The sequence below is a fragment of the Theobroma cacao genome, chromosome 3 (assembly GCF_000208745.1).
Source record: "Theobroma cacao cultivar B97-61/B2 chromosome 3, Criollo_cocoa_genome_V2, whole genome shotgun sequence".
Lineage (NCBI taxonomy): Eukaryota > Viridiplantae > Streptophyta > Magnoliopsida > Malvales > Malvaceae > Theobroma > Theobroma cacao.
In genome coordinates, this window is record NC_030852.1 from 21,923,966 (window position 1) to 21,947,386 (window position 23,421).

The following is a 23,421-nucleotide window of genomic DNA, read 5'->3' on the forward strand; positions in this document are numbered from 1 at the left end:
TATGGAGGTCAATAAGAGTAGACACTGTTCCAAGCTCTTATCATCTTCGAGATATATGATGAGGGAATGAATTACACTGATAGATTGTATATTGAAAGGTTGTCAAAGAACCATTTGACTCTCCCAACAATTAGGTGGCCATGATGCATTGCTAGATGCCAATCTTGGTCTATAGAATTGATTATAAACTAATTGATTAAAATTTATATTAATCAATTAAGTCATTAATCAACTCTATTGCCAACGTATTAGGAACCTAATGGGTCACACACAATGATTGCATTTGAATTAAATTGGGAAAGTGACGATTTAAGTTAGATTTAAATCACATGCTAGGTAATTAACTTCTATAAACTTAATTAAAAGAGTTTAATTAAGTTTTTGGAATAATTATAAATAGTTATAACTATAAGGCCTTGATTGCAAAATATAAAAGAAATTAATTTTGATTTTAATTTCCAAGGACTTAATTAAAAGAGTTTAATTAAGTAATAGGCTCAATATTATAATGTGTTATAATATTGAGGGCTTAATTGTAAAATTGAAGTTATTTTAACCTAGCATATAAGTCACATTTTAACTATTTTTCCTTATGAGAGTTTTTCACAATTGAAGAAAATGTAGTTTTTGTCAGGAAAAGAGAAACGTTTTCTTTCTTTGCCACCACTCCCTTTGTGTGAAAGAGAAAATTGTTTGTGAAGCAATTTTTAAGAAAAGTTCGGCTAAGATTGTGAAAAAGACGAAAAAGGTAATTATTGTCCTCTTTGCTAGCACAAAGTATAGTTAATAACTCATTCCTTTGTTAAATGTTCAAGTGCAATCGTGTGTACTACCATTGAAAGCCAAATACTTGATTGGCTAGGATTTTTGCTCCTTGCAGTGTTCACGGGATTGCTTTCGAAAGTGCCATCATGATTACGAAATTAAATGGCAAGGTAACTTTCTAAACAATAATTTATTTTGTGCTTTTATGTGTTAAATATCACCAAGGTGATCCATGGGTGGAGGCATGTCTTGGTTGTTTAGTTATAAATTTTAATTTTCTTTCAACTGCGTATTTTGAGCATGCCATCCATAGCTAAACCCATTAGTTGCCTACTGTATTTTTATTTCATGAGTTTTGGTTTTGAGAGCAGGGCTTCTTTTATGCTTTTGAAAGTCTGGTGATGTGTTGTTTTGCTGCTGCTTTGTATCTTTAATAAAATTCCTATGTTATTCAAAAAAAAATGTGGAAGAAATAATTAGAGAAACAAAAATTAACAAAAGATGAAATTTCTTAATTTATCAAGAAAAATATTTTTTTTATACATTTTGGTAATGGTAAAATGTATAAAGAATAAAAAATAAAAATTTATTACTGCAATGTTAAACCTGTTAAAAGAAAAGAAAAAGTATATTTGGTCTATGTTTGGCCTTTGCCTTATACCTCACAAGTTTATATACAATATAGCAACACGACACGAACACGAAAAGGTTTAAGTAGATTTGAGCTTAGATTAATTATGTTTTGTGTATTAATCGTGTCAACACGATTAAGACACGAATTATTCGTATCTTAATCGTGCAAACTTGCTTAATATGTTTAAAACATGTAAGGTATGATTAGTTAATCGTGTTATTATGTATTTATATAATCTGTGACTCGTTTATTATCTATTTATTTAATCATGTTCACGTGTCATGTAAACACGTTTAGTAAATGGTGAAGACTTATTTATGAATTTATATAAATACTAATATTTTTATGGTAACTAAGATTTATTGATATTAAATTTTATTTTATTTAGTATATATTACGATATTTATAATTTTTTATTGTAAACTTGAATAATAGAATCATATTGTAAACTTGAATAATAGAATCATACTTTACTTGTACATATTTTAATTTATTCATTTTAATAGTATGAATAGTATATTAATCATATTAATAGTGTAAATAGGTCATAAATCATATAAATTTTAATTGTCTTAATCGTATCATATAATATAAAATTTAATTCGACATGTTTAATAAATATGTTAGTCATATTGTATTACATATTTATTAAACATATTTATATATACATTTAAGATTTTTAAATAATTAATTAATCATATGGTGTTCATATTTATTCATATAATTGTTAATATTTTACACTTACACAACACAATTAAGATATAAATACAAGAATTGTCAGGTTACTTAGCCTCTTAATTTTCGTACCCCACCTCAAATCCCCTAGCTTTTTATATTTTTTTTTTATTTTAAATTTCCCCTTCTTCCTAAACGGCGTAGTTAGCTCTTTCAGCTTATCTTCTAATTTTCTCTGTTTCGTTTCAGATCTTTCTCCTCACTCAGGCAACTCTGCTTCTGGGCATCTCACGGGTATCTCTAGTCTCGTTGCCGTCGCCATCGCCGACGAGGCTAGCAGCGGCGGGTTCCCTTTTTCATTCTTTTTCTTCCTCCTCTCTCTGGTGCCTTCTCTCATTCCATCTCCTCTTATGGTGGGTGATTATATGGTTAAAGTCAATGGCTTCGCAGGTGTAGGCCCAAAAGTTTTTCTCTAATTTTCCTCAATTTTTTGGAAGCAAAGGAAGGGATGTAATAGTCCTCCTTAATTTTTCTCCATATTTTTCCTTAAATCAAAATTTTCCTCCAATTTGTCCAACCTCACCAAATACAAGAAAGTACAATTCAAGAATTTTGTTTTCTTTTCTCTCGTGTTTTCCATGAGCCAGACCGGGCCGAAGATTGTTTATATTTGATCTGTCTGATCTTCATAATTGCGGAGTCTCTCGATTATTTTGATTTTCTTTCTGCTTCAGGTTTCAAGCTGTCGTTTTCCAAATAGTTGGAGCTGCTGTGTCAGCAAAAGACGCCTCTTGAAATTTGAAAGGTATTGCTTGAAACCCATTTTTCAGAAAGCAAAAATTCTTCGGATTTTTTCCGTTCATGGTACAAATATTCTTGTTAATGGGTTATTTGTAATTTGCTTTATCATTCGTTTCCTCTTAAAGGTGTGGGGTTTTTTTTTTTTAAGTTGCAGTATTTAAGTGAGAGAGTAATGAAATAAAATTGTCTTAACTGGTTAGCAAAATGCGTTTTTAAAGATAATAAGTGTGACTCCATTTCATAAAATTTTGTTTTGTAAGCAACAATGAATCCATTTTCTCATTAATGTAAAGTTTCCCACTTGTTCTTTCCTTTGCTTTATGCTTTATTTTAGTGTTTATAGAAAGAAAAAGAATTGTATCATAAAAACACTGTTTATCAAGTTGGGGAAATAGGTAATCATAGAATCCTTATTGTGTCTGTTTCTTGCAGGAGAAATAAGCCTCCTGTACCACATTGGAAAACCGGACCTCCAACTCAACTTCTGCTTCTAAATGCCTATCCCTCAGACTAGAAATATTGGCCTTCCAATGATGAATCTTTTGAGATTCAAAGGATTGCCTATTTTGCAGCAACTACATATAGAGGAGCAACTGCTTCGGACCTCATCAGAGAATTGGTGTATCATCAATGATGGAACTAATGATCCTACCATTGTAATGGGCGTTTCGGGGTAAGGTTCTTGTTTAGTTTGTATTAATCAGTTATTAACCTGCATTTTTCTTTCTTTAATTTGTGCCCCCTAATATGTTAACGTTGATTCAGCTTACTGCTTTTCTTTGTTGAATGGTCAACTTATGTTAGATGTTAAGTGGTAGCTTTCCAGCTTCGAACTAGCAATTACAACAAACAGTAAGACTCACTTGAATCAAGAACTAATATACTGTAACCTTCCAGGTTCTGAACAAGCTACATGGAGTGAATGTAATATCAATTGACATCTAAACATCATATAGTAGCATCCATCTGGTTATAGAAATTTGAGAAAGTTACTTCAGTTTACTAGCTATGAAACTTGGGTGGTTAACCTTTTATACTTTTTATGTATTCTAAAATGTAAGCAATTAGCAAAGTGCAGACACTTTAACAAAACTGGGCTTGATCAATTAGCATATTTATTTCTAATGTCCCCAAAAAATAAAGTAGCTAGTCAATTGAGAAGTTTCTGATTTATGCCCTTAACTTTAATTGTTATCCAATTAGCTATTCTCTTTTAATGTGATAGGGCCAAGAAGAGCATATCTTGGTTAAATTATATCTGGCTTTCTCGAATTTATCTGACATTGCACGCTCTCTTGGGCTTTAATTTCTGCTGCTTATATTGGACATAAGGGATTCATAAGGCTACATAAATATTCTGCATAGGAAACCTGCTGAACTTCTTGAAATTGAATCCGTGTTACGCGATCAGGTTCCTGTCATAAGAAGGTTTACAGGTGGAGGTACTGTTATTGTTGACTGTGGGACAATATTTGCCACTTTCATATGCAACAAAGAAGCAGTGCCTGACTTACAGCCATATCCTCGACCAATCATGTCTTGGAGCAGCTTATTATATGGCAAAGTCTTTCAAGGAATTGGTGATTTCCATCTTCGTGAAAATGGTAAATTAGATCATGGCTTATTCGTATAAAATGCTCTATTTTCACACTTGTCTAATTTATATGTTTAATGCCTGATAAGGTGCTCTTTTCTAGATTCAATAACTTTAAGATGATTTAGTCAATTTAATCTGGAACCAAGATTCTAGAGCCAGTATATGCTTATCAATGTGTTCAATTATAATCCAATGATGATAACCAAATTGTTGGTCGTAGGTTTTAGACTAGAAAATATCACTTTAGAATTGATACCCAAAGTAGCCTTTGTTTATTCACTGGATAATATATCTGTGCTACTTAAAACAAATATCAGGAATGTCTTTTATCATGTAGTAATCCCAGCATTCCCTCTTAATGAATGCATCAGTGGGTGAAGAGGGATGAGTGAAATGTGTTGAACTATCTTGTTGCAATCTGTTACCTTCTTTTGTTTCTTCCTTTAATTACATGAAGAAAATGAGAGAAGTGTTTTTTGTGAAGATGCCATGAAGAACTGCATTTCATATTTGAAAGCAGAAAGAATGGAATTAAAAAGTCTGACCTAAATTCTTAACCACGTAGAATGGTAAATCGATGATATCTAGTTCTACCATAGTTCATAATCTGAAAATAGTAGTACATTAAAGTCAGGTGTTATGGCTTATATCACTTGTGGAATATTTAACTAATTGCATTCAATTCTGCATCTATGCTGAGGTGTATGGCTTGTATCTCACTGTTGTTTTGGGACTTCTCTTAGACTTGCATCACTGACAAGAAATTTTTGCTGAGCAAGTTTGCATTCTTTAATGGTAAACTTTCAGCTGTCTTGTTTTAGATTATGTATTTGGTAACCACAAGTTTGGTGGAAATGCCCAATCCATTACCAAGAGTAGGTGGATCCATCACACTTCATTTTTATGGGACTTTGATGTCAGGAACATGACTTACCTGAAACTTCCTAAACGAGCACCTGAATATCGATCGGTAAGCTGTCAGTTCTTCAACTTATCTTTTCTTGTTTGTTCATGTACTTAATTCAAGGTTTGTCTGAAGAGATAGTTCACAAGAATTGCCTTGTTACCTAGGCTTAGTGTAGCTCAGTCTTGATGAGACTGTTGAAAAAAGTACTCTTACTCCTAGGGAGAATCGTTTTAGGAAACAAGTAATATGTAAATAAAACTTGATATGTCAGTAAAGGCAGCAGATGTATTCCATCTTATTGAATATGTTTGATATCTCTGAACTGCAGTACTTTCTAAAATTATATGTTGGTTGTTGATAGCTTGCCATGGCTTGTAGATGCCGGTGTGTCTTCTTTCTCTTGCCTGTATCAATTGACCAGATGCTTCATGATTTGCTATATGTTGCAATATGAATATTGTATTTTCTATCCATATGGATATAAAAGACCAAGGATGAGTTGGTGTCACACAATTCAGTCTCTCTTCTAAAACTATTAACGTGAGTTGAATTCTTATTTAACTCAGTGAGATTTCTCCTACTGTTTTTCATACACTCTCAGTTCACAAATTTGTATGTTAAAAACTGTCTTTTCTGTCTTCTCTCCTACATTTTTTTTCCCTACTCTCCCACAATCTTTTAACTTCTATTGCATATGATTTTTTTTATTTCACTTTAAAGAGAACACTACTTGACAAATCTTCTCAATCTTTACCACACAGCGCATGTGCCATTTGGGATAGAGATAATCATGCCTGTCTGTTTTTTTTTTTAGGCAAGGGGCCATTTGGACTTCATATGCTGTATGAAGGATTACATGCCAAGATCAACTTTCATTAATAAAACTGTGGAGGCAACTGGAACCCAGTTTTCACTGAGGTCTTATCCATTGGAAGCGATTGAAACTGGCTCTGAAACGGAATTCTATCCCTCAACCAGGTTCTTGACAGACGAAGAATTGGAGGCAGCTGCTGCTGCAGGGCAATAACTTTGGCTGCCCTGAGGAATCAGTTGTATTGCTCTTTACAATTGTGGCTTGGCAGAGGGGAGCATTTCGCTGTCTGCTACTCTGCTTAAATTTTTTTGTTGGGATTATCACGATTCATGAGGTGGACAACTCAATTTTAATCATTATACTGATCCATGTTTGAGGTGACGATGAAAACAAAAAAATCTATAGATGAGGTGAGGAAATATGACAAGCCCTTGACTCGGGCTTTCACTCCGTAACACTTGTAAGATCTTTCAATTGGGAGTTGAGACTCAATGGTTTATTAAATACACTTGAGTAATTAATTTATGACGCTGAGGTGAGGATAGGGCAATCTCTAATGCTGAAAGGCAAAAATTGTGTATATCTATCATCCAGCACCAAAAATCTACTCAGAATGGATGGCAATGAGATTCTAATGTTAGTAGCAATTTACTCTTTGTCCCGATTAGGGGAAATCCTGCCTGGATTCATCTGATTTTTAACCGTTCCGCATGGATATCTTTGGCTAAGGTGTAACCCTGGCAGCCAAATGTCATGCAACTATTGGACGTAAAAGCTCCCACGTAGCAGAAAAATCTTCCTATGCCGGCCAAAAGATGGGTCCCAGATGATCTTTTCTCCACCAACGGCTACAAAGATACAGATTTGTGGATACGGCACCACGATAAAGGGATAAACCTTAATTCACCTCAACCGTTGGATCCACGAAATCCAACAAACCAACCATCAGTTTCCAACGTTTAACGACAACCACATGAGTGCCCATGAAATGGAGATACAAAGTTAAGCCATGCACAAAAACATTTGCATTCCCTAGCTTACACACTGCCCCTGCTCCCCTCACTCCTGACCCATTTTTCCGCCGGAAATCATGGCTACCGTCTCAACACAGGCCTCAGCTGCCGTTTTCCGCCCACGCGCATCCAAGACGAGGTTTCTTACTGGGTCTTCTAGTAAGTTAAACAGAAAAGTTTGCTTTAAACCAACGGCTTCTACAACACCTAGCTCATTCAAAGTTGAAGCCAAGAAAGGGGAGTGGTTGCCAGGTCTGCCTTCACCAGCTTACCTCAATGGCAGGTATGTACTTTTTATCTGGATAAAATCATTTAATTATACACTGTTGGCATTTTGAAAAGAATGCTCCTATTACTAGTAAAAGTAGAGCTCAAATGACTTTTGAGTCTACGATTATGAACTAAACCTGTATACACTTGCAGTCTTCCAGGTGACAATGGTTTTGATCCTCTTGGACTTGCTGAGGACCCGGAGAACTTGAAATGGTATGTGCAAGCTGAGCTTGTGAACTCGCGTTGGGCTATGTTGGGTGTTGCAGGGATGCTCTTGCCTGAAGTTTTCACTAAGATTGGGATAATCAATGCTCCTCAATGGTATGATGCTGGGAAAGCAGAATACTTTGCTTCCTCATCAACCCTCTTCGTTATTGAGTTCATTTTGTTCCACTATGTGGAGATCAGAAGGTGGCAAGACATAAAGAACCCAGGCTGTGTGAACCAAGACCCCATCTTCAAGCAATACAGCTTGCCTCCACATGAATGTGGGTACCCTGGTAGCATTTTCAACCCCCTCAACCTTGCACCTACCCCTGAGGCCAAGGAAAAGGAGCTTGCCAATGGTATGTATCCCATAAGTCTGGTTTATTTTGTTGTGAAATATTTGTATATCAAGTGGGCTAAGCTTGTGCTGTTTGAATATGCAGGGAGATTGGCAATGTTAGCATTCTTGGGATTTGTGGTTCAATACAACGTTACTGGCAAAGGACCTTTTGATAACCTGTTGCAGCACCTGTCAGACCCATGGCACAACACCATCATCAATACAATCAGGGGTTACTAAATCAAATTTGAAGTTGAGTTGTAGATCATGTTCCTTTGTTTTGTAAACTCGAGTTAATGCTGTTTGAGTAAGATCTAAGGATATTCCATGTAAACAAGGGACCATCAATGTACAGGGGAACTTCAGATTGCATCTATATGATTATTTATATTAAACTTCATTCACAAATTAGAGATGACATCACTTGTTAAAAGAATTAGACTAGTAGATACAAACAACATAAAATCGATCTCAGATGACAATCGATTTAAATGAAAACTAATTATAGTAAAATGTCATGTTCATTTTCTACAAGAGTGTAATATACACCTTGGGGGACTGGGAAATGTTTTTGAAACCATCCCCTTGAAAACTGTGTTTAGACAAAAAAAAAAAAAAAACGAACAAGAAAGGTTTATATACAGAAGTCAGTAATCCTGTATGACTTACACAGTTACACTAAATATACAAGAAACATGTTCAGCAGCATAAAATGACCGGATGATAATTAGTCCATCTCTTGGGCCGTGCTTCATGCTTCATCTGCTGCATGCTTCACCTATTAATTCCATTATTGGATCAATTCTATCACAACGAATGTCCATAAGCCACGAAATGATCAGATTCTAATGCACATCTCTGAGTCCAGCTACAAATTATGCAATTCTCCAGATGGAGGTGTCTGATTCATGAAAGTCGATTTAGTTTGCTGGAATAAACAATGATCAGAATCAATGAATTTGCAAGCAGATTCAATCCCTTGAACACAATAGATTAAAAGTAGCATAGGTGAGAACAAAAACTAAAGTCAAACAAAATTGTGTATATGCTACTTGATGCCACAGAAGCATGATAAGAGCATAATTTACTGTTGACATTAATTTCATCCTTATTGTCATTAAATAAATATGATAATTGTATTAAAGGGAATTCAACAGTGAATTTCATACAGCAAGATTCAGCCAATGTGACAGGAGAACCTAACTAGACTCGAGGTAACCGTTCACTAAAAGGTGTTAGTCATCTTATGAGGAACCAAAAGTCTAGCTAGATGGCAATGACAACCAGTTCTTCATTATTTTGCAATAACAATAAAAATTAATTCAACAACTGCAGAAGTCTTAGCCTACCACCTCACAATAGCTCATGTATATCAACACATTAGCTTGTAACTTATGAACATTTCAGAATTTAGAGGCTGCATAAACAGTGTAGATGAATTTAGGTGTACAATTAAAGCAATGTAGACTGAGGTTCAAAATTTTGGTTGTCCAACATACAAAATAATCCATTGGTAATTCTATAATTGAAATGGGCAGATAATCAGACTGTTAAAATCATTGGCTGATGGCACTGTTGGCAGGTATGCAGATTACAATCTAAGCCAAAAACTAAACCACAGGAAGTGAAGCAAATACATCAAAGTTGTTGGGCAAGTAGATATTATTCATCATCTACCGATTGCAGCACAATCAAACAGTTTAAGTGGGCACCACTACATGCACAAAATATAAAAATATTCACTAACTTATATCCCATGGAGCTAACGGTAGAACAAGAAACAAGAAAATCCTCACCTGATGGTAAGAATTCCCATCAAACATCATAATGCCACAAGGGCCAGAAGAAGATATCCGAGCTTGAGGCCCACCGTTATACATAGGTCTAGGGATTTCAAAGTTGCTTACAACTTGGTAAACAGCAGGATTTCCTGGTAAGTTCACCTCCATCTCTGGCTTCAACTTCTCATCATCTTGCAAGTTTGAAGCACTATATGGCGGGTACAAATATTGCTCACCAAGTTGTAAACTTAAGCAAGCATTACTCCCTAATTCATTCAGGGCACTACTTTCCTGTACCACATTATCAACTTGCCCTGAACTGCCGATCTCTATTTGTTTACCAGACCCAAAGAAACCAGAATAGCCTGCAAAGGAGCCATCTGCAGAACATTCTGCATCTCTGAAGCAAAAGAAACTAGTCAGCCAATGGTAATGAGGAACACCGAAACAAACAAAATGGCATTTATATGCTACTTCTGCAATAAAACATTTGAGATAAAAACAACCAAGTGTTTGCTGGTAGGCCATGAGACTCAACGTTATTTTCAAGCAGAAATTTATCTTCATAAAGTTGAATATCGCAGCAGACTAAAGGGAATTGAATTTGAAGGTATATGTCCATAATAGTCTCACCGATGAGGTAGAAAGCTTGGTTCATTTTGCAATAACATCTGTTGATTGTCATTGTTTGAAAGCCATGTAACAGGTTGTACAATAAAACATTTGAGATAAAAACAAAATGGCATTTATATGCTACTTCTACAATAAATCATTTGAGATAAAAACAACCATGTGTCTTCTGGTAGGTCATGAGACTCAAGGTTATTTTCAAGCAGAAATTTATCTTTGAAAAGTTGAATATCCCAGCAGACTAATGGGAATTGAATTTGAAGGTATATGTCCATAATAGTCTGACCGATGAGGTAGAAAGCTTGGTTCATTATGCAATAACATGTGTTGATTGTCACTGTTTGTAAGCCATGTAAAAGGTAGTGCAATAAAACATTTGAAATAAAAAAAAAATGGCATTCAATTTGCTACTTCTGCAATAAAACATTTGAGATAAAAACAACCATGTGTCTGCTGGTAGGCCATGAGACTCAAGGTTATTTTCAAGAAAAAATTTATCTTCATAAAGTTGAATATCCCAGCAGACTAATGGGAATTGAATTTGAAGGTATATGTCCATCATAGTCTCACCGATGAGATAGAAAGCTTGGTTCATTATGCAATAACATGTGTTGATTGTCATTGTTTGGAAGCCACGTAACAGGCTGTGCTTCTTGCACCCCACCAATCATCATAGGCAAAGGTATCCCATTCTGAAACTGTAAGCCAAAGTCATAAGACATTTCTCTTAAACAAGGGGGGAGAGAGAGAGAAATACTTTTGCTACCTGGCTTGTGCATTCTAGTGGCATAAGATGGTGCTTTCCAAAATTTTCCTGCCAAGAAAGTAGCAGGCATAAGTAATTCACAGGTAAATATGGCTCAGGTTCTATTGAAGCGGTAAGTCGTTAGCATTCTTTATCGGTATCTATCAAGAGGCTAACCAACCAAGTAGTTTTCATCAGGAGTCCGTTATAGGTAAACTTTAATGCAGTTAAATACATACAATGACTTGATTATATTTTATATATTTATGCATGTGAGTAAGTGTATATATTTGTCTGTGTGCCTTTGACTTGAAAGACAATGCACAAAAGCAGTGCATAGAGGTCACAACTAATAGAACAAACACCATACCTTGTGCATCTGGATACGCTCAATGGATTCTCGTAGTATATCTTCCATCTGCCTAAGATGTTCTATATTGTCAATTTTATCCGGATTACTCCAGTAGCTGAAATCATTGCATGATAATATAAGAATTACTCCAGAAGAGCAAATATATCATGTTCTCACTGTTACATTACATGTAATTTTGTTAATGCACGTGTGACTGGATCCAAACATAGTAGGTAAACACAAACAGTTAAGAAGGACAATGCCAAAATAAAGGAGATAGATACAACTAAAATCAACATATATCACTCTCAACCTCAAGATAGAGGCTAGCTATTGTTTGACAGCAGTTACAGAGGTTTGAGTGTGAAAAAAACATAGTGCTGAATGAGATTTTCAGAAGCAGACTCACTATTATTTTCAAGCAGTCATGATTAAATCAAAAGTTTTAAATCTGGCTGGTTCTGTTTCTGGACGATCTAGCCTTACATGCACAAGGAAATCCTTTAGATTATAATTTTCACATCATAATATCCCCAAGATAATATATAGCAGCAATAAACATAGAAATCTAGTTCACTCCCACTACACTAGGATTTAAGTGTCATAAGCTTGCCACTTAAATCCTAATTTAGCATTCACGTTGGAACTTGCATAATGGCTTGACATCTTGTATTCTCTGTCCTAGGAAAAACATTAACCTAAAACACCCAACTCAGAAAAGTAGTTCATTAGGGCCTAAAGCTTTGTATAAAGGATGCTATGATGGACAAAGGTCGCCTGTCTTGCACTCAGAGTTTAAAAATACGAGAGCCTATAAGGTTCTGACCGTTATACCTCTGGTCCAAAAGCTGGGGAAGGAAAACATAGGAGGAAGCTACATATGAAATGAAATACAAATATAACTTTCTATAACACGATAATTAAAAATAGTATGTTATTCTCATCTCATGCAGACATTTTACAAACAAGACCAAAAAAGAAAAAGCAATACTTTAACAACCAAAAGCTCCAAAGGTGCACCTCAGTCTCTTATGTACTTCAGTAAGTTGAGCTTGCAACATTGATACCTCATTATTCATTTCCTGAAAATAGCAATTTCCCAGAAACATAACAAAGTTAACAATAACTTGAAAATCTAAGATCAAAATGGACACAGGTAATACCAGAAAATTTCATACCTCAACAGATTGACTGCTGCAAGGGGCAATAAAAAAGAATTTAGGTTCTTCCCATTGTTTTACTTAAACATAAACATACTATCTGGAAGAAAATGAAATAAGAGTCACATACGTTGCACCTATAAAGTCCTGTATGTTTACATCGTGATCCAATTTCTTGAAGGTTTTCTTCAATGCCTATATTCTCAATAAGAAGACCCAAAATTAGCGTAATGAAAGAGTGATAACGCTTTACTCTTCGCTTGGCGAGGAAAGAAGCAGAACATATTGAAGAATATAAGTTGCAAGGAGTCTTACTTCGAGGCTCTCCAGCTTCCTGTTGCAGACCAACAAAAATCATTTAGCTAGAAAGGCATTCGAACATGTACAGACAATTACATGAAAGAAGTTAAAGTTTCAGAGAGAACACCTTTTTGCCCTTTCTTGTGGTGTTAATTGTGCAAACTTGGCAATAACCTCTTCAATATTGCTGAAAAAGCAAACACAAAGTGAGCCCCATTTGTTACCTCACTCTATTTCTTCTTCAAACATGTTACCCTTTTAATGGCATCTGCTATATACATAAATAACTAAATGCATAAATATATGATGATTGAGACGATCAAATACCCATGGCTATTTTAAAGTGCATGATGTGCATCTGACAGAGTTATTAGGAATGCGAAGAATCGCTATAACATAGATTCCATTACATATTTGATACCGGTAAATACAGAAATCCCAAATACAGCACGAATCCAAATCAAAACGGCAAACAATAAATTATCAAAACCCTAGTCCATGAAGCGTACTAATTAATCTGAGCAGTTATAATATTGTCTAAGAATAAAAATACATGGGACACCTGACCAAGAACTTGTATCTTTATTTGCAGTTAATATAAAGCATACACAAATTACCACTATATATGCTAATTCTTACACTATTGTTATACATGGTGTTGATATAAAATTGATTTCCCCATCAAATGAAAGCCCATAGATATTGGAAGGTTGAATGTAATGTGGCTATAATTTGCAAAAAATAAATAAATTAATCAATTAAATGTTTCAAAAAGGTAACAGAGGGTGCACAAAACATTTGAAAATAGAAATGATGCAAATAACCATCATTAAAAAAAGAATCTGTGGCAAAATGAAGAATGAATCTGTGGCAAAATGAAGAATAAATCTGTTGTGAAGCATAAAAACTAAATAGGCCATCCAACAAATTAAACGATGATTCCATTCTTACAGTACCTGTGCTCTCCATGGAATAACGTAGGCCTTCCGGTTGGAGAAAACATGAGAAGTATAATATCAATGTCACATAATATTGATAATTCCTTAGCTTTCTTCAAAATTCCAGTTCTGCGTTTCGAATATGTAACTTGCCTGTTGCTAGTGCTCTCTAACCTTTTTATTTTTAGTTTAACCCTTCCCATCCTGCAAATTCACAAGAAAATCCAAGGTCGTTATCTTAATCCAAATTTTCATTTTTTAAGTACATAAATCTCAACATTTACTCACTTTAATGAAGCAAAAGTTAAGTTGTGCACGTGGGGCTCTCATACCAGGCACCGAAATTAAACAACCATATGATCTTCAATAGAATTTCAAACACAAATTCTCAAAATAGAAAAATTAACTGAAACCTTGATAGGAAAAGATGAAACTTCAAAAAGCAATGACATTTCAAACCCATGATAAATGATAATGTCCCGTTTCCCACACATAATAGAGGACATCTCATCAAGCAACGAATAAGTTTTTAAGTTGAATATGATTAAAGTTCAAAAACCCAGAAAGGAAATTATCATAGGATTACCAAAAAAAAGGAAAAGAAAAGAAAAATTGTTGACACCCAATTGATAGGAAAAAAAAAATTCTCTTTGTCCCTCTAGGAAAAGGAAAATCCTTTAACAGGGAGAAATAATAAAGAGGGAACTTTTAAAAAAGAAAAATAAAATTTACAGAAACGAAGTATACCCAGATCAGAAAATCATTGAGGAGAGAAAAAGAGTAACGGTTGTGATGAATTCATTCAGAGAAGAAAAGGACATATTCTTACAGTGAAGCTAAAGGGGGAAAGAATAAAAGAAAGAAAAGGAAAAGAAATAAAAAAGGAGAGAGGAGAGGAGAGGGGAGGGGAGGCAAAAGCTTACAAAGAAGGAGGAGGGGCCAGGCTGTGATTTCGGCGGATAAAAAGAGCGGGACCAACCAGACACAATTTCGTTGCTTCAGGGAGGGACGGTGGAGAGAGCCAGGCAAACGAACGGTGAAATATTCAATCAACACTTAACCCAAATATATATATAATTTCATGATTTCAATATCTTTTTTCACCATTTTAAATACAAACATGGTTTTATTTGTTTTTCTCTTAATATCTTGTCTTGTTGGACTATTATTTTATTATTATTATTATTATGTAGTTTATTACTAAAACTTATTTTCAGTACATATAGAGTCCATATAGTTTAAATTCTAGAAAAAAATTTAATCATAGACTCATAGTAGCTGTTACCCAAGTTCATATAGTTTCCTTGATGAACTTTCTGCTGCCCCCTATTTGAGTGAAATCGAACCTAAACTCATTAAAATGAGAGCCTCCAACGCCGTAGCTTATTATTAGAGGAAGCCGCAACTCACCACTACTTTGAAGTGATTGTTGGTTTTATTTGGCGTATTTATTGATGATGGAGAGAAACCCTGTTCTAAAGCACTGCGGCTGAATAATGAGTCACAAAGCGATTTGAGTTGGCCTCTGGGATCGATCAAGTGGAGTTGCAGATTTTAAATTGGCTTAGCTCCTCTTGTCTGCAATTGAAGACCATTTCTAGTACTCATTAATCTAACCTCTCTGGCTCCTGTTAGGAAAGCCTGATTGTCATATAAATTAAACTAATCCAGCCGCTTTTAGTATACACAGAGAGGATCATGATAGGCTTGTATTTCTCAGCTTTATTTATCAACAACATAATAGTTTCTGAGTTATGAAAGCTCGGTTGATTGATTGATAGATATAAGATGACAAGAAAGATCACTACTCTTACAAGTATGACCATAAGCTGTTTCGGCAGGTTAACCCAAAAGAAAGTGGCTTGTGTTATAGTTTGGGGCAGGGACATGTTTAGGCTTGAGGTTTTATGGAAGTTCTTTATCTTTTATGCCTGTTTGAATTTGTAGTTGCATTTAAGTTACGATTGCATAAACTCAAGGTCTAAAGGTCATGGGGGGTTGAGTTTAGAGAAGGTGCATGCCAAATGATGATTGTCTTGGATGTTTATCCCACTTCAATCTCATGATTTGAATGGAAATTTCAGCCTTCACAATCACAATTACAATGCTCATGATGAAACCTTGTGGGGAGGTTTTATTAATTAGAGAGCTGTCTGTCTTAATCAATACAAAACCGCTACACATTTGATTCACCCAAGACCCTCACTATTTAACAAACTCATATGCCAAGAGCTGATTACAGTTTGCTCCACATAAAAGCAAATTTGCAGCAAATGAGCTAATTAATGATACCATACAATAAATCGGCAATCAACCAAAAAGCGGCGGGTGGTTAATGTCTATCGTTGTGTTGGTGTAACTAGGGTTTAAATGAAATTCAAAAAAATCGATAAAATTGATTTCAAGGTGAGTATTTCAATTGATGTTATCTTTAAGATTTATTTCGCCTCTACTACTTGGTATACAAAATAAAATAATGCGAATAGTCTTAGGGATATAATGAAGCTAACGTCTAACTTCGTCTTTACACTTTACGAGAGTAAACCGTTAGATATATCTGAGGGTTTGTAAAGTTGTTCGGTCTTGGAGCTTACTTTCTGCAGTAAGTAGATTATAAGGAATTTGGATTCCTTTGATTGATGATGGAAACTCAAGTTTTTTATGTTTATTTGCAGAACGTAACACTTCTATTGCTTATTGAATTTTTTGGTCTGCTCTTGTTTGTTTTCTTATATGTCAAAATGGTTGACAACAAGCCTTTTATACAAGCTTGTAAGTGTTTCATCTTCAAGGATGCAAACTTTTCATTAAGGCACCACTTTCAATAAAAGACATCTTTACATTTTGCAAGACACAACCTTTGGAGAAATGTATTGTTTTAATAATCACCTTATTAAAGGATAATAATTTATTCTATAAAACATAATATTTGAGTTTGAAACAATAACTTTTCATATTTAAACTTTTGAGCTATGGAGTTTTTTTTTTCAATTTGTCTCATAACCTTTGAATGTCATTTTACAAAGAGACATAATCATTCACATTAAAAACCTACCTACATCCAATAGTTATACTGTGTTACTTTATTTGACATAACCTTTGAGCTAAGATAGCACTTGAGCGTTTGGCTCATTAGTTGGTGCATTATCCCTCTATCTAGAGAGTAAGGTTTGAATCTCCCTTCTCTCAATTATAAAAAAAAAAAAAAACCTTTGAGCTAAGACAGCTTTTCATTATATGAAATAACTTTTGATTTTGAAAATACATCGATAATCCTCCACCATTTTCAAAATTTCCAAATACCAACAACTTTGGGAATCTTGTGTATAAATAAAGGTATCTTGCAAATTTGATCCTTCACTTAGTGAATGTGGTTGGTTCTAGTATAAATTGAGTGGTTGACCAAGTATTGAACCATCGATTCTTCATTTGACTAGTCGAGCTGTTAAACACACACAAGCTTTCTTGCTCACTTTGTATCTAAGTTTGCCATCACATTTTATGGCCTTATGTTTTGCATCCATTCATGAGTGTTGTAAAAGTCAAGCCTTTAGCTCCTAGAAACGGCCACACTTCAACTCACATAGGTAGCCCCCATTAGAAGTACCCCGTAATTAAAGTACTTCAACATATACATGTTATGGGTTTATTAAGAACTTTGTTCAACCTTACCTAACACATTACAAGAACCAAGCACTATACACCTTGGGATGGAAAATATAAATTAGTGCTTGCAATCATCATATGGTAGAATGGTCAGTACCCAAAACTTATAAGTCAGTTGTAAGCGTCGAGGTGAGCTCCCACTATTGGAGATTTAGTTGTTAAGCTTGAAACTCATCCTTCTTGAGGTCTTTATTACTAAGTCATTTTTTAGGCCTTTAGTAAACAAATCCGTTAAATTTTCACAAGACCTCACATAACTTATAGTGACTATACCATCACTAATTTTTTCTCTTACAATGTTATATATGTCAAAATCCAATATATCGACTCTTTCCATTATATGCTTGATTATATGTCTTTGATACCATTGCTTTGTTATCACAATGTATCAAGATTGATGCCACTTGTTTAGGCCACAACGAAATTTCATAAAATAAATCCTTTAACCATTCTGCTTATTGGATGGCAGATGCTAAGGCTATAAATTCAAGAATTATGGTGGAGTTTGCTTAACAAGATTGTTTCTTAGAACCCAAAAGAAACAACACCCTCACCAATTGTAAAAATCTAACCAGTTGTAAAGGTATGATCCATTCTATTTGAGTTCTAACTATTATCTTTATTCCTTTCTAAAACGAAGGAAAACTTAAATAACAAATGTCATAATTCATTGTATTTTTAAGTACCTTAGAACTTTATGAACAACATACCAATGTTCTTTACTTGGATTACTTGTAAACCATCTTAGCATCCCAACTACAAATGCACTATTCGGTCTTGTACATTGCATACATTAGGCATATAATCATCGTTGCATATGCATTTTGTGCTATTAACTTTTCTTTGTTGGGTATTAGCCTTACATTAAAATCATAAGGCGTAAACATTGGCGTACAATTTAACTTATCATACTTCAGTATAATCTTTTGAATATAATGAGATTGAGACAATGTTAGGCCATTATTGTCTTCCATTATTCGTATACCAAAAATAACATTCACCACACTCATATCTTTCATGTCAAAATTCTTTAACATAAACCTTTTTGTGTCTTTAACTTGTTCCAAAATTAGTACAAAAAATTAACATGTCATCCACATATATACAAACGATGATACTTGGAACTTACCATAGATACATTTGTCAGATTGATAGATTTTATAGCCATTAGCTAACACAACCTCACCAAACTTCGATGCCATTATTTAAGTGCTTGTTCTAACCCATACAAAGACTTTACAAAATTATATGCATTCCCTTCGTTTTCAATTGACACTATTGTACTTTAACATACAATCAGAATGTCAAATTAACACATCAAAGTATATGTTCAGACAAGCAGCATTATGCTTTTTTTTTTTTTGCACAATAAGAATGCATGTCAAAGATATTGAATATCTATATTGCACCATTATGCTTTCGATGATAAAATAGAAATGCACCACATACTAAGATGATAAATTTACATATTGGCACCATTATACCTTTATGTATAATAGGAAGGCCACATGCCCACCTATCACATGTACCATGATGGTATTTATTTATTGACATCATTATACCCTAATGTAAAATAGAAATGTCACATGTCCACCTATCATATAGACCATGATGGTATTTATATATTGACATCATTATACCTTAATGTATAATAAGAATGTCACATGTCCACACATTGTGTCTTCTATCACATGGACCTTCATAAACTCAAGATGGTTTACTTTAGGATTTTTATCCTTCACATCTTGTTTGTGACTTCATCTTGGTTACAACAATATTCTTTTATTCAAAGATAATTACCAAGGTCCTCGAGAGACATTTTTTATTTATTATGCTTTAGAGTTTTCTTAATATCTCCCCATGATGGAAGAAGTATATCAATTATAAAAGACATAATAATAACCTTATCTATATCAAAATCATATATGAATATAACAAAATCTTTCTTTCCAACCAATATACATTTTTCATGCATATCAAATACAATATCATGCATATCAAGTAAGGAAAAAAAAACTTATCTTGTAATCCAATAAGGAACCATTTTGTCATTTTCCTTGTCACCATCAAATCGGTCCATCTTTTGCCAACGAATAAAGTTTCCTCCTTCAAAGCGATCTAGCTTGATAATGTTGGTAGCCATCTTTTTAAGTGAAGCCATTTTGAATTCCAACACTACAAAAATAAGTCTTAAAATTGTTGGTGCAAATGGGGTTTAGATGAAATTCAAAGAACCGACAAAATTGACTTCAAGACGAGCCTTTCAATAGATCCTATCTTTAAGACTTATTTTTCTTCTGCCACTCGGTATGCAAACGAGAATAATACAAATAGCCTTAAGGATACAATGAAGCCAATGTCTAACTTCGTCTTTGCACTTTACGAGAGTAGATCGCTAGATACATCCAATGGTTTGCAAAATTGTTCGGCCTTAGAGCTTACTTTCTGCAGTAAGTAGATTATAAGGAAATTGGATTCCTTTGATTGATGATGGAAATTCAAGTATTTATGTTTATTTGTAAAACATAACACTTCCATTGCTTTTTGAATTTTCTGCTTGTCTTGTTTGTTTTTTGTGTGTCAAAATGGTTGGCAACAAAACCTTTATATAAGTTTGCAAGTGTCTCTTCTTCAAGGACACAACCCTTTCATTAAGGCATCACTTTCTTTAAAAGACATATGTACATTTTGTAAGACACAACCTTTGAATAAAAGTAATGTTTCAATAATCACTTTAGGAAGGAACATCCATTCATTCCATAAAACATAATCTTTAAGTTTGAAACGATAACTTTTCATATTTAAACTTATGAGCTCTGGTGTTTTTTTTTTCTATTTATCTCATAACCTTTGGATGTCATTTTATCAAGAGATATAACCATTCACGTGAAAAACCTATCTATAATTTAATAGTTATACTATATTACTTTATGTGACATAACTTTTGAAATAAAATAATATTTTATTATGTGAAATAACTTTTAATTTTGAAAATACACTAAGACATTGCTTATTTCTAGCTCTGCCTTGGTCAAAAGAGAGCATAACAGAACAGAATAGACACAACCCCTCCCCATAAATCAACTTCAATGACAAGGGCCATCTTAAAATTAAACCCCTCTCATCATTTTTGACGACTCTACTACTAAAAACTCTAGTCTTCTGTGCCCGACACCAACTAATCTAAATATAACTGCTTGATTTGGCAGCTATCAAAGTTGGACAATGATTTCCACCAGCTATCCCTGACGCACTCATTTATTCTTCATCTAGGAAATCTATAATGGGTCTATCTTCTGAATGTGAGATTTGCTAATGGTACGGTTTTGGACTGGAGAGTGAGGGTGATTTAAGGGAATTGTAAGCCGGTGAAGGCCTGGCCGAAGGACCAATTAGGAGGAACGACATTGTTTGAGACCAGAGTGCGCCCGTCACTGGTGGTGACCTTAAAAGAGAGGCTCTGTCCATTAAGGTAAGTGTTGCTTTGCCAGTTTTGACCCCAGTTCCTTGACATTGGTTGCCAACCAATTTTTGACCCTTTGATGGAAACGGAATGAACATCGCCAGCACCTCCAACGTTTGTGATTAGGACTAGGTTGAAGTAAGAATGACCGTTGATAGTGAATCTGATGCCTCCTCTCTTTCTGCATGGTACCCTATAAAAATCACACAACACCAACTGTTACCAATCCGAATTAATGAAGATGAAAAACAAACTACAAGAATAAAAAACTGTCTAGGCCTTTTTAAGGGAGTGCGTTAATTAAGGTAACTTATAAGAAAGAGTTTCTTTAAGACCTAATACATACCTTCTGTAGGCTACAGGTACAATCCCAGCTCTGTATTGGGCAATTCGTTGGAAAAAAGGCTGAGAGAGATCAAAATGATGATGAGGAGGGTTGCACCAGCCCCCTGCAGTGTTTGGGAGGGCACTGTTTGGGGGGCAGAAGTTGGTGGCAGTGACCACAATAGAGCCAGGCAGGCACCACCTAGGGTCATTCACGCACTTAATCTCGAAACAAGCCCCACAGCTCAAGCCATTATTAAACAGTGCTGTGCTCAAAGCTGCTGTGTTAGTCCCATACCCCTGGCTGTATAGGTTCCCATATCCACAAGCGCCACCTTCAGTAATGGTCAAAACAATTGGTTATGCATTTATTAAAGAATCATGAAAAAAGAAATGAACTCAGCTAAGGAAAACAGAGAAAAATAATATAGAAAATCAACATTTGCTGCATACCCATTGTACCAGAGGCATCACCCCCGCCATAAAAAGTGGCATGAGCACCAATCCACCCCCCACCATATCCGTAAGCATGTGAAAACAAAGGAAGAAATCCCATTAAAACTAGACCAAAAAGTGCCATTTCCCTGCTAAAATTACGAGAAGTTTCGCTTTTCTTCTATTTGCTAAATATGGGTGACCCCCTGGCTAGCTTAGACACGAAGAAATGAAGTTGTGAATGAGGAAGCGAGGAGCGGGGGGTGAGGTGGGGATATATAGAGTAGGCCTGAGAAAGTAGAAGTGTTGTCTCAAGGAACGTCACACCAACTAGCTAACTGACACTGCTTGAGCTGTGTGGGGACCTTTCAAACCGCCAGGTGCAAGCGGGTTCCAGCCCGTGGAACCAAGGGAGCTTTCCATGAAACCACGTGGTTTTGTGCTTCCCCCTGTGTTTTAGCTCGTTTTCTTTTATGTACTGCGGTTGAAATAAGCTGGAATATTCAAAGATTCCTTAGGTTAGGAAGGAAAACGATGGTAGTTTTGCTCTCTGTCCCTGCTGTTAAAATTGTCCCTCTGGGACATGTGGCTACCTTTTTACTTGCATTTGCAACTAACTTCCTCTTTCTTCGTCCCTTCGTTAATTGACAATCTTAGACAAATATTTTCTCACGCTTTAAGTGATGTCTTGATCGTATGTGGCTGATCCATTTAATTCAGTAATTGAATATGAATATAGGATTTTTCAGACATTAGAGGCAAATAATTTATTTTTTTTAAAAAAAAAAAATCTTAACAAGTTACACTTTAAAAGTATTCCTTGGTTAGAGTCTTGTAAAACAAGTAAAGAGTGAGATATTCGTGGTTGTAATACTCTCCCCTTTAAGATGAAGCATATTCCTAGAGGCAACTTTATCTATTGAGAAACTTTGTTATCAAAAATAGACAATTTGCAGATAATGAACCCTTCTTGAAAGTAAGAAGCTGCAGAATATAGCCTCATCCCTCCCCTGTTTCTCGTTGGTGTTATGCTCGTAGCCTTCATTCCAACCTCATTTGCTCAGGAGGTTAGGATTTGCAGGCCACCTCTATAGTTGAGGATTGTATGAAATGATTACGCCACATCAAGGACTGTCACTTCCATTTAAACTTGCCACACTAGTACAAGTTTAGAGCTTTGGGTGGTTGCTGTCAAAATTAAAGCACAACGAACAAGGTGTGCACAGTAAGTATCAACAGAAGGTGCATGCACTTCACCCCCTGTCAATACCTTCTCCTTTTAACTAGTTACGATGCTAACAAACTCTAGTTGGTAGCGGTTAAAAACAAGAAAAGGGTAACAACTAATAAAGTGCTCTGGCAGAAGTAGGGGGCAATCGTCTTACCTTTCAAGCTGTAAAGAACGACCAATTTTGTCCTCATCTATTAAGATATCCGCCATGAAAAACAGGGGCCGCCGCTCACAGGAAATGCCTGATGTTAACGGGAAGATAGCACCGGTGTTCATAGCTAATTATGGCTTATCATTTTATCTTTGCAAAGGAAACTTGAGCGGTGGCCATTTACAAGTAAAATAATACGATAACGATATTTAAGAGGTT

At 35.0% G+C, this 23,421-nt stretch overlaps 4 protein-coding genes across 9 annotated transcripts; 2 read left to right on the plus strand and 2 right to left on the minus strand.

Annotated features, from left to right (window-relative positions):
• LOC18604718 (lipoate-protein ligase LplJ) lies at positions 2,261-6,817 on the plus strand. Of its 2 annotated transcripts, XM_007037325.2 has the most exons (6): positions 2,261-2,487; positions 2,809-2,879; positions 3,308-3,548; positions 4,241-4,479; positions 5,294-5,442; positions 6,194-6,817. In XM_007037325.2, the coding sequence occupies exons 3-6, from the start codon at positions 3,370-3,372 to the stop codon at positions 6,404-6,406; spliced, it is 780 nt and encodes a 259-aa protein (XP_007037387.1). In that variant the 5' UTR covers positions 2,261-2,487; positions 2,809-2,879; positions 3,308-3,369; the 3' UTR covers positions 6,407-6,817. The 2 variants fall into 2 exon arrangements, with proteins under 2 accessions (XP_007037387.1, XP_017973214.1); XM_018117725.1 differs by having other exon boundaries at positions 2,261-2,879.
• LOC18604719 (chlorophyll a-b binding protein 4, chloroplastic) lies at positions 7,116-8,426 on the plus strand. The gene is made up of 3 exons (XM_007037326.2): positions 7,116-7,489; positions 7,630-8,045; positions 8,130-8,426. Exons 1-3 carry the CDS (start codon positions 7,284-7,286, stop codon positions 8,264-8,266), a joined length of 759 nt encoding a protein of 252 aa, XP_007037388.2. The 5' UTR covers positions 7,116-7,283; the 3' UTR covers positions 8,267-8,426.
• Positions 8,487-14,981, minus strand: LOC18604720 (agamous-like MADS-box protein AGL65). Of its 5 annotated transcripts, none has more exons than XM_018117723.1 (12): positions 14,856-14,981; positions 13,951-14,136; positions 13,122-13,181; positions 13,010-13,028; positions 12,825-12,889; positions 12,713-12,725; positions 12,555-12,616; positions 11,553-11,649; positions 11,204-11,251; positions 11,008-11,135; positions 9,823-10,207; positions 8,508-8,954 (listed from the first exon to the last, which is right to left on the minus strand). In XM_018117723.1, exons 2-12 carry the CDS (start codon positions 14,133-14,135, stop codon positions 8,895-8,897), a joined length of 1,122 nt encoding a protein of 373 aa, XP_017973212.1. In that variant the 5' UTR covers position 14,136; positions 14,856-14,981; the 3' UTR covers positions 8,508-8,894. The 5 variants fall into 5 exon arrangements, with proteins under 5 accessions (XP_017973213.1, XP_017973212.1, XP_007037391.2 ...); XM_007037329.2 differs by having other exon boundaries at positions 12,713-12,728; XM_018117722.1 differs by lacking the exon at positions 14,856-14,981 and adding an exon at positions 14,680-14,789 and having other exon boundaries at positions 12,713-12,728.
• Positions 20,564-22,061, minus strand: LOC18604721 (expansin-A1). The gene is made up of 3 exons (XM_018116860.1): positions 21,839-22,061; positions 21,408-21,720; positions 20,564-21,254 (listed from the first exon to the last, which is right to left on the minus strand). The coding sequence occupies exons 1-3, from the start codon at positions 21,963-21,965 to the stop codon at positions 20,948-20,950; spliced, it is 747 nt and encodes a 248-aa protein (XP_017972349.1). The 5' UTR covers positions 21,966-22,061; the 3' UTR covers positions 20,564-20,947.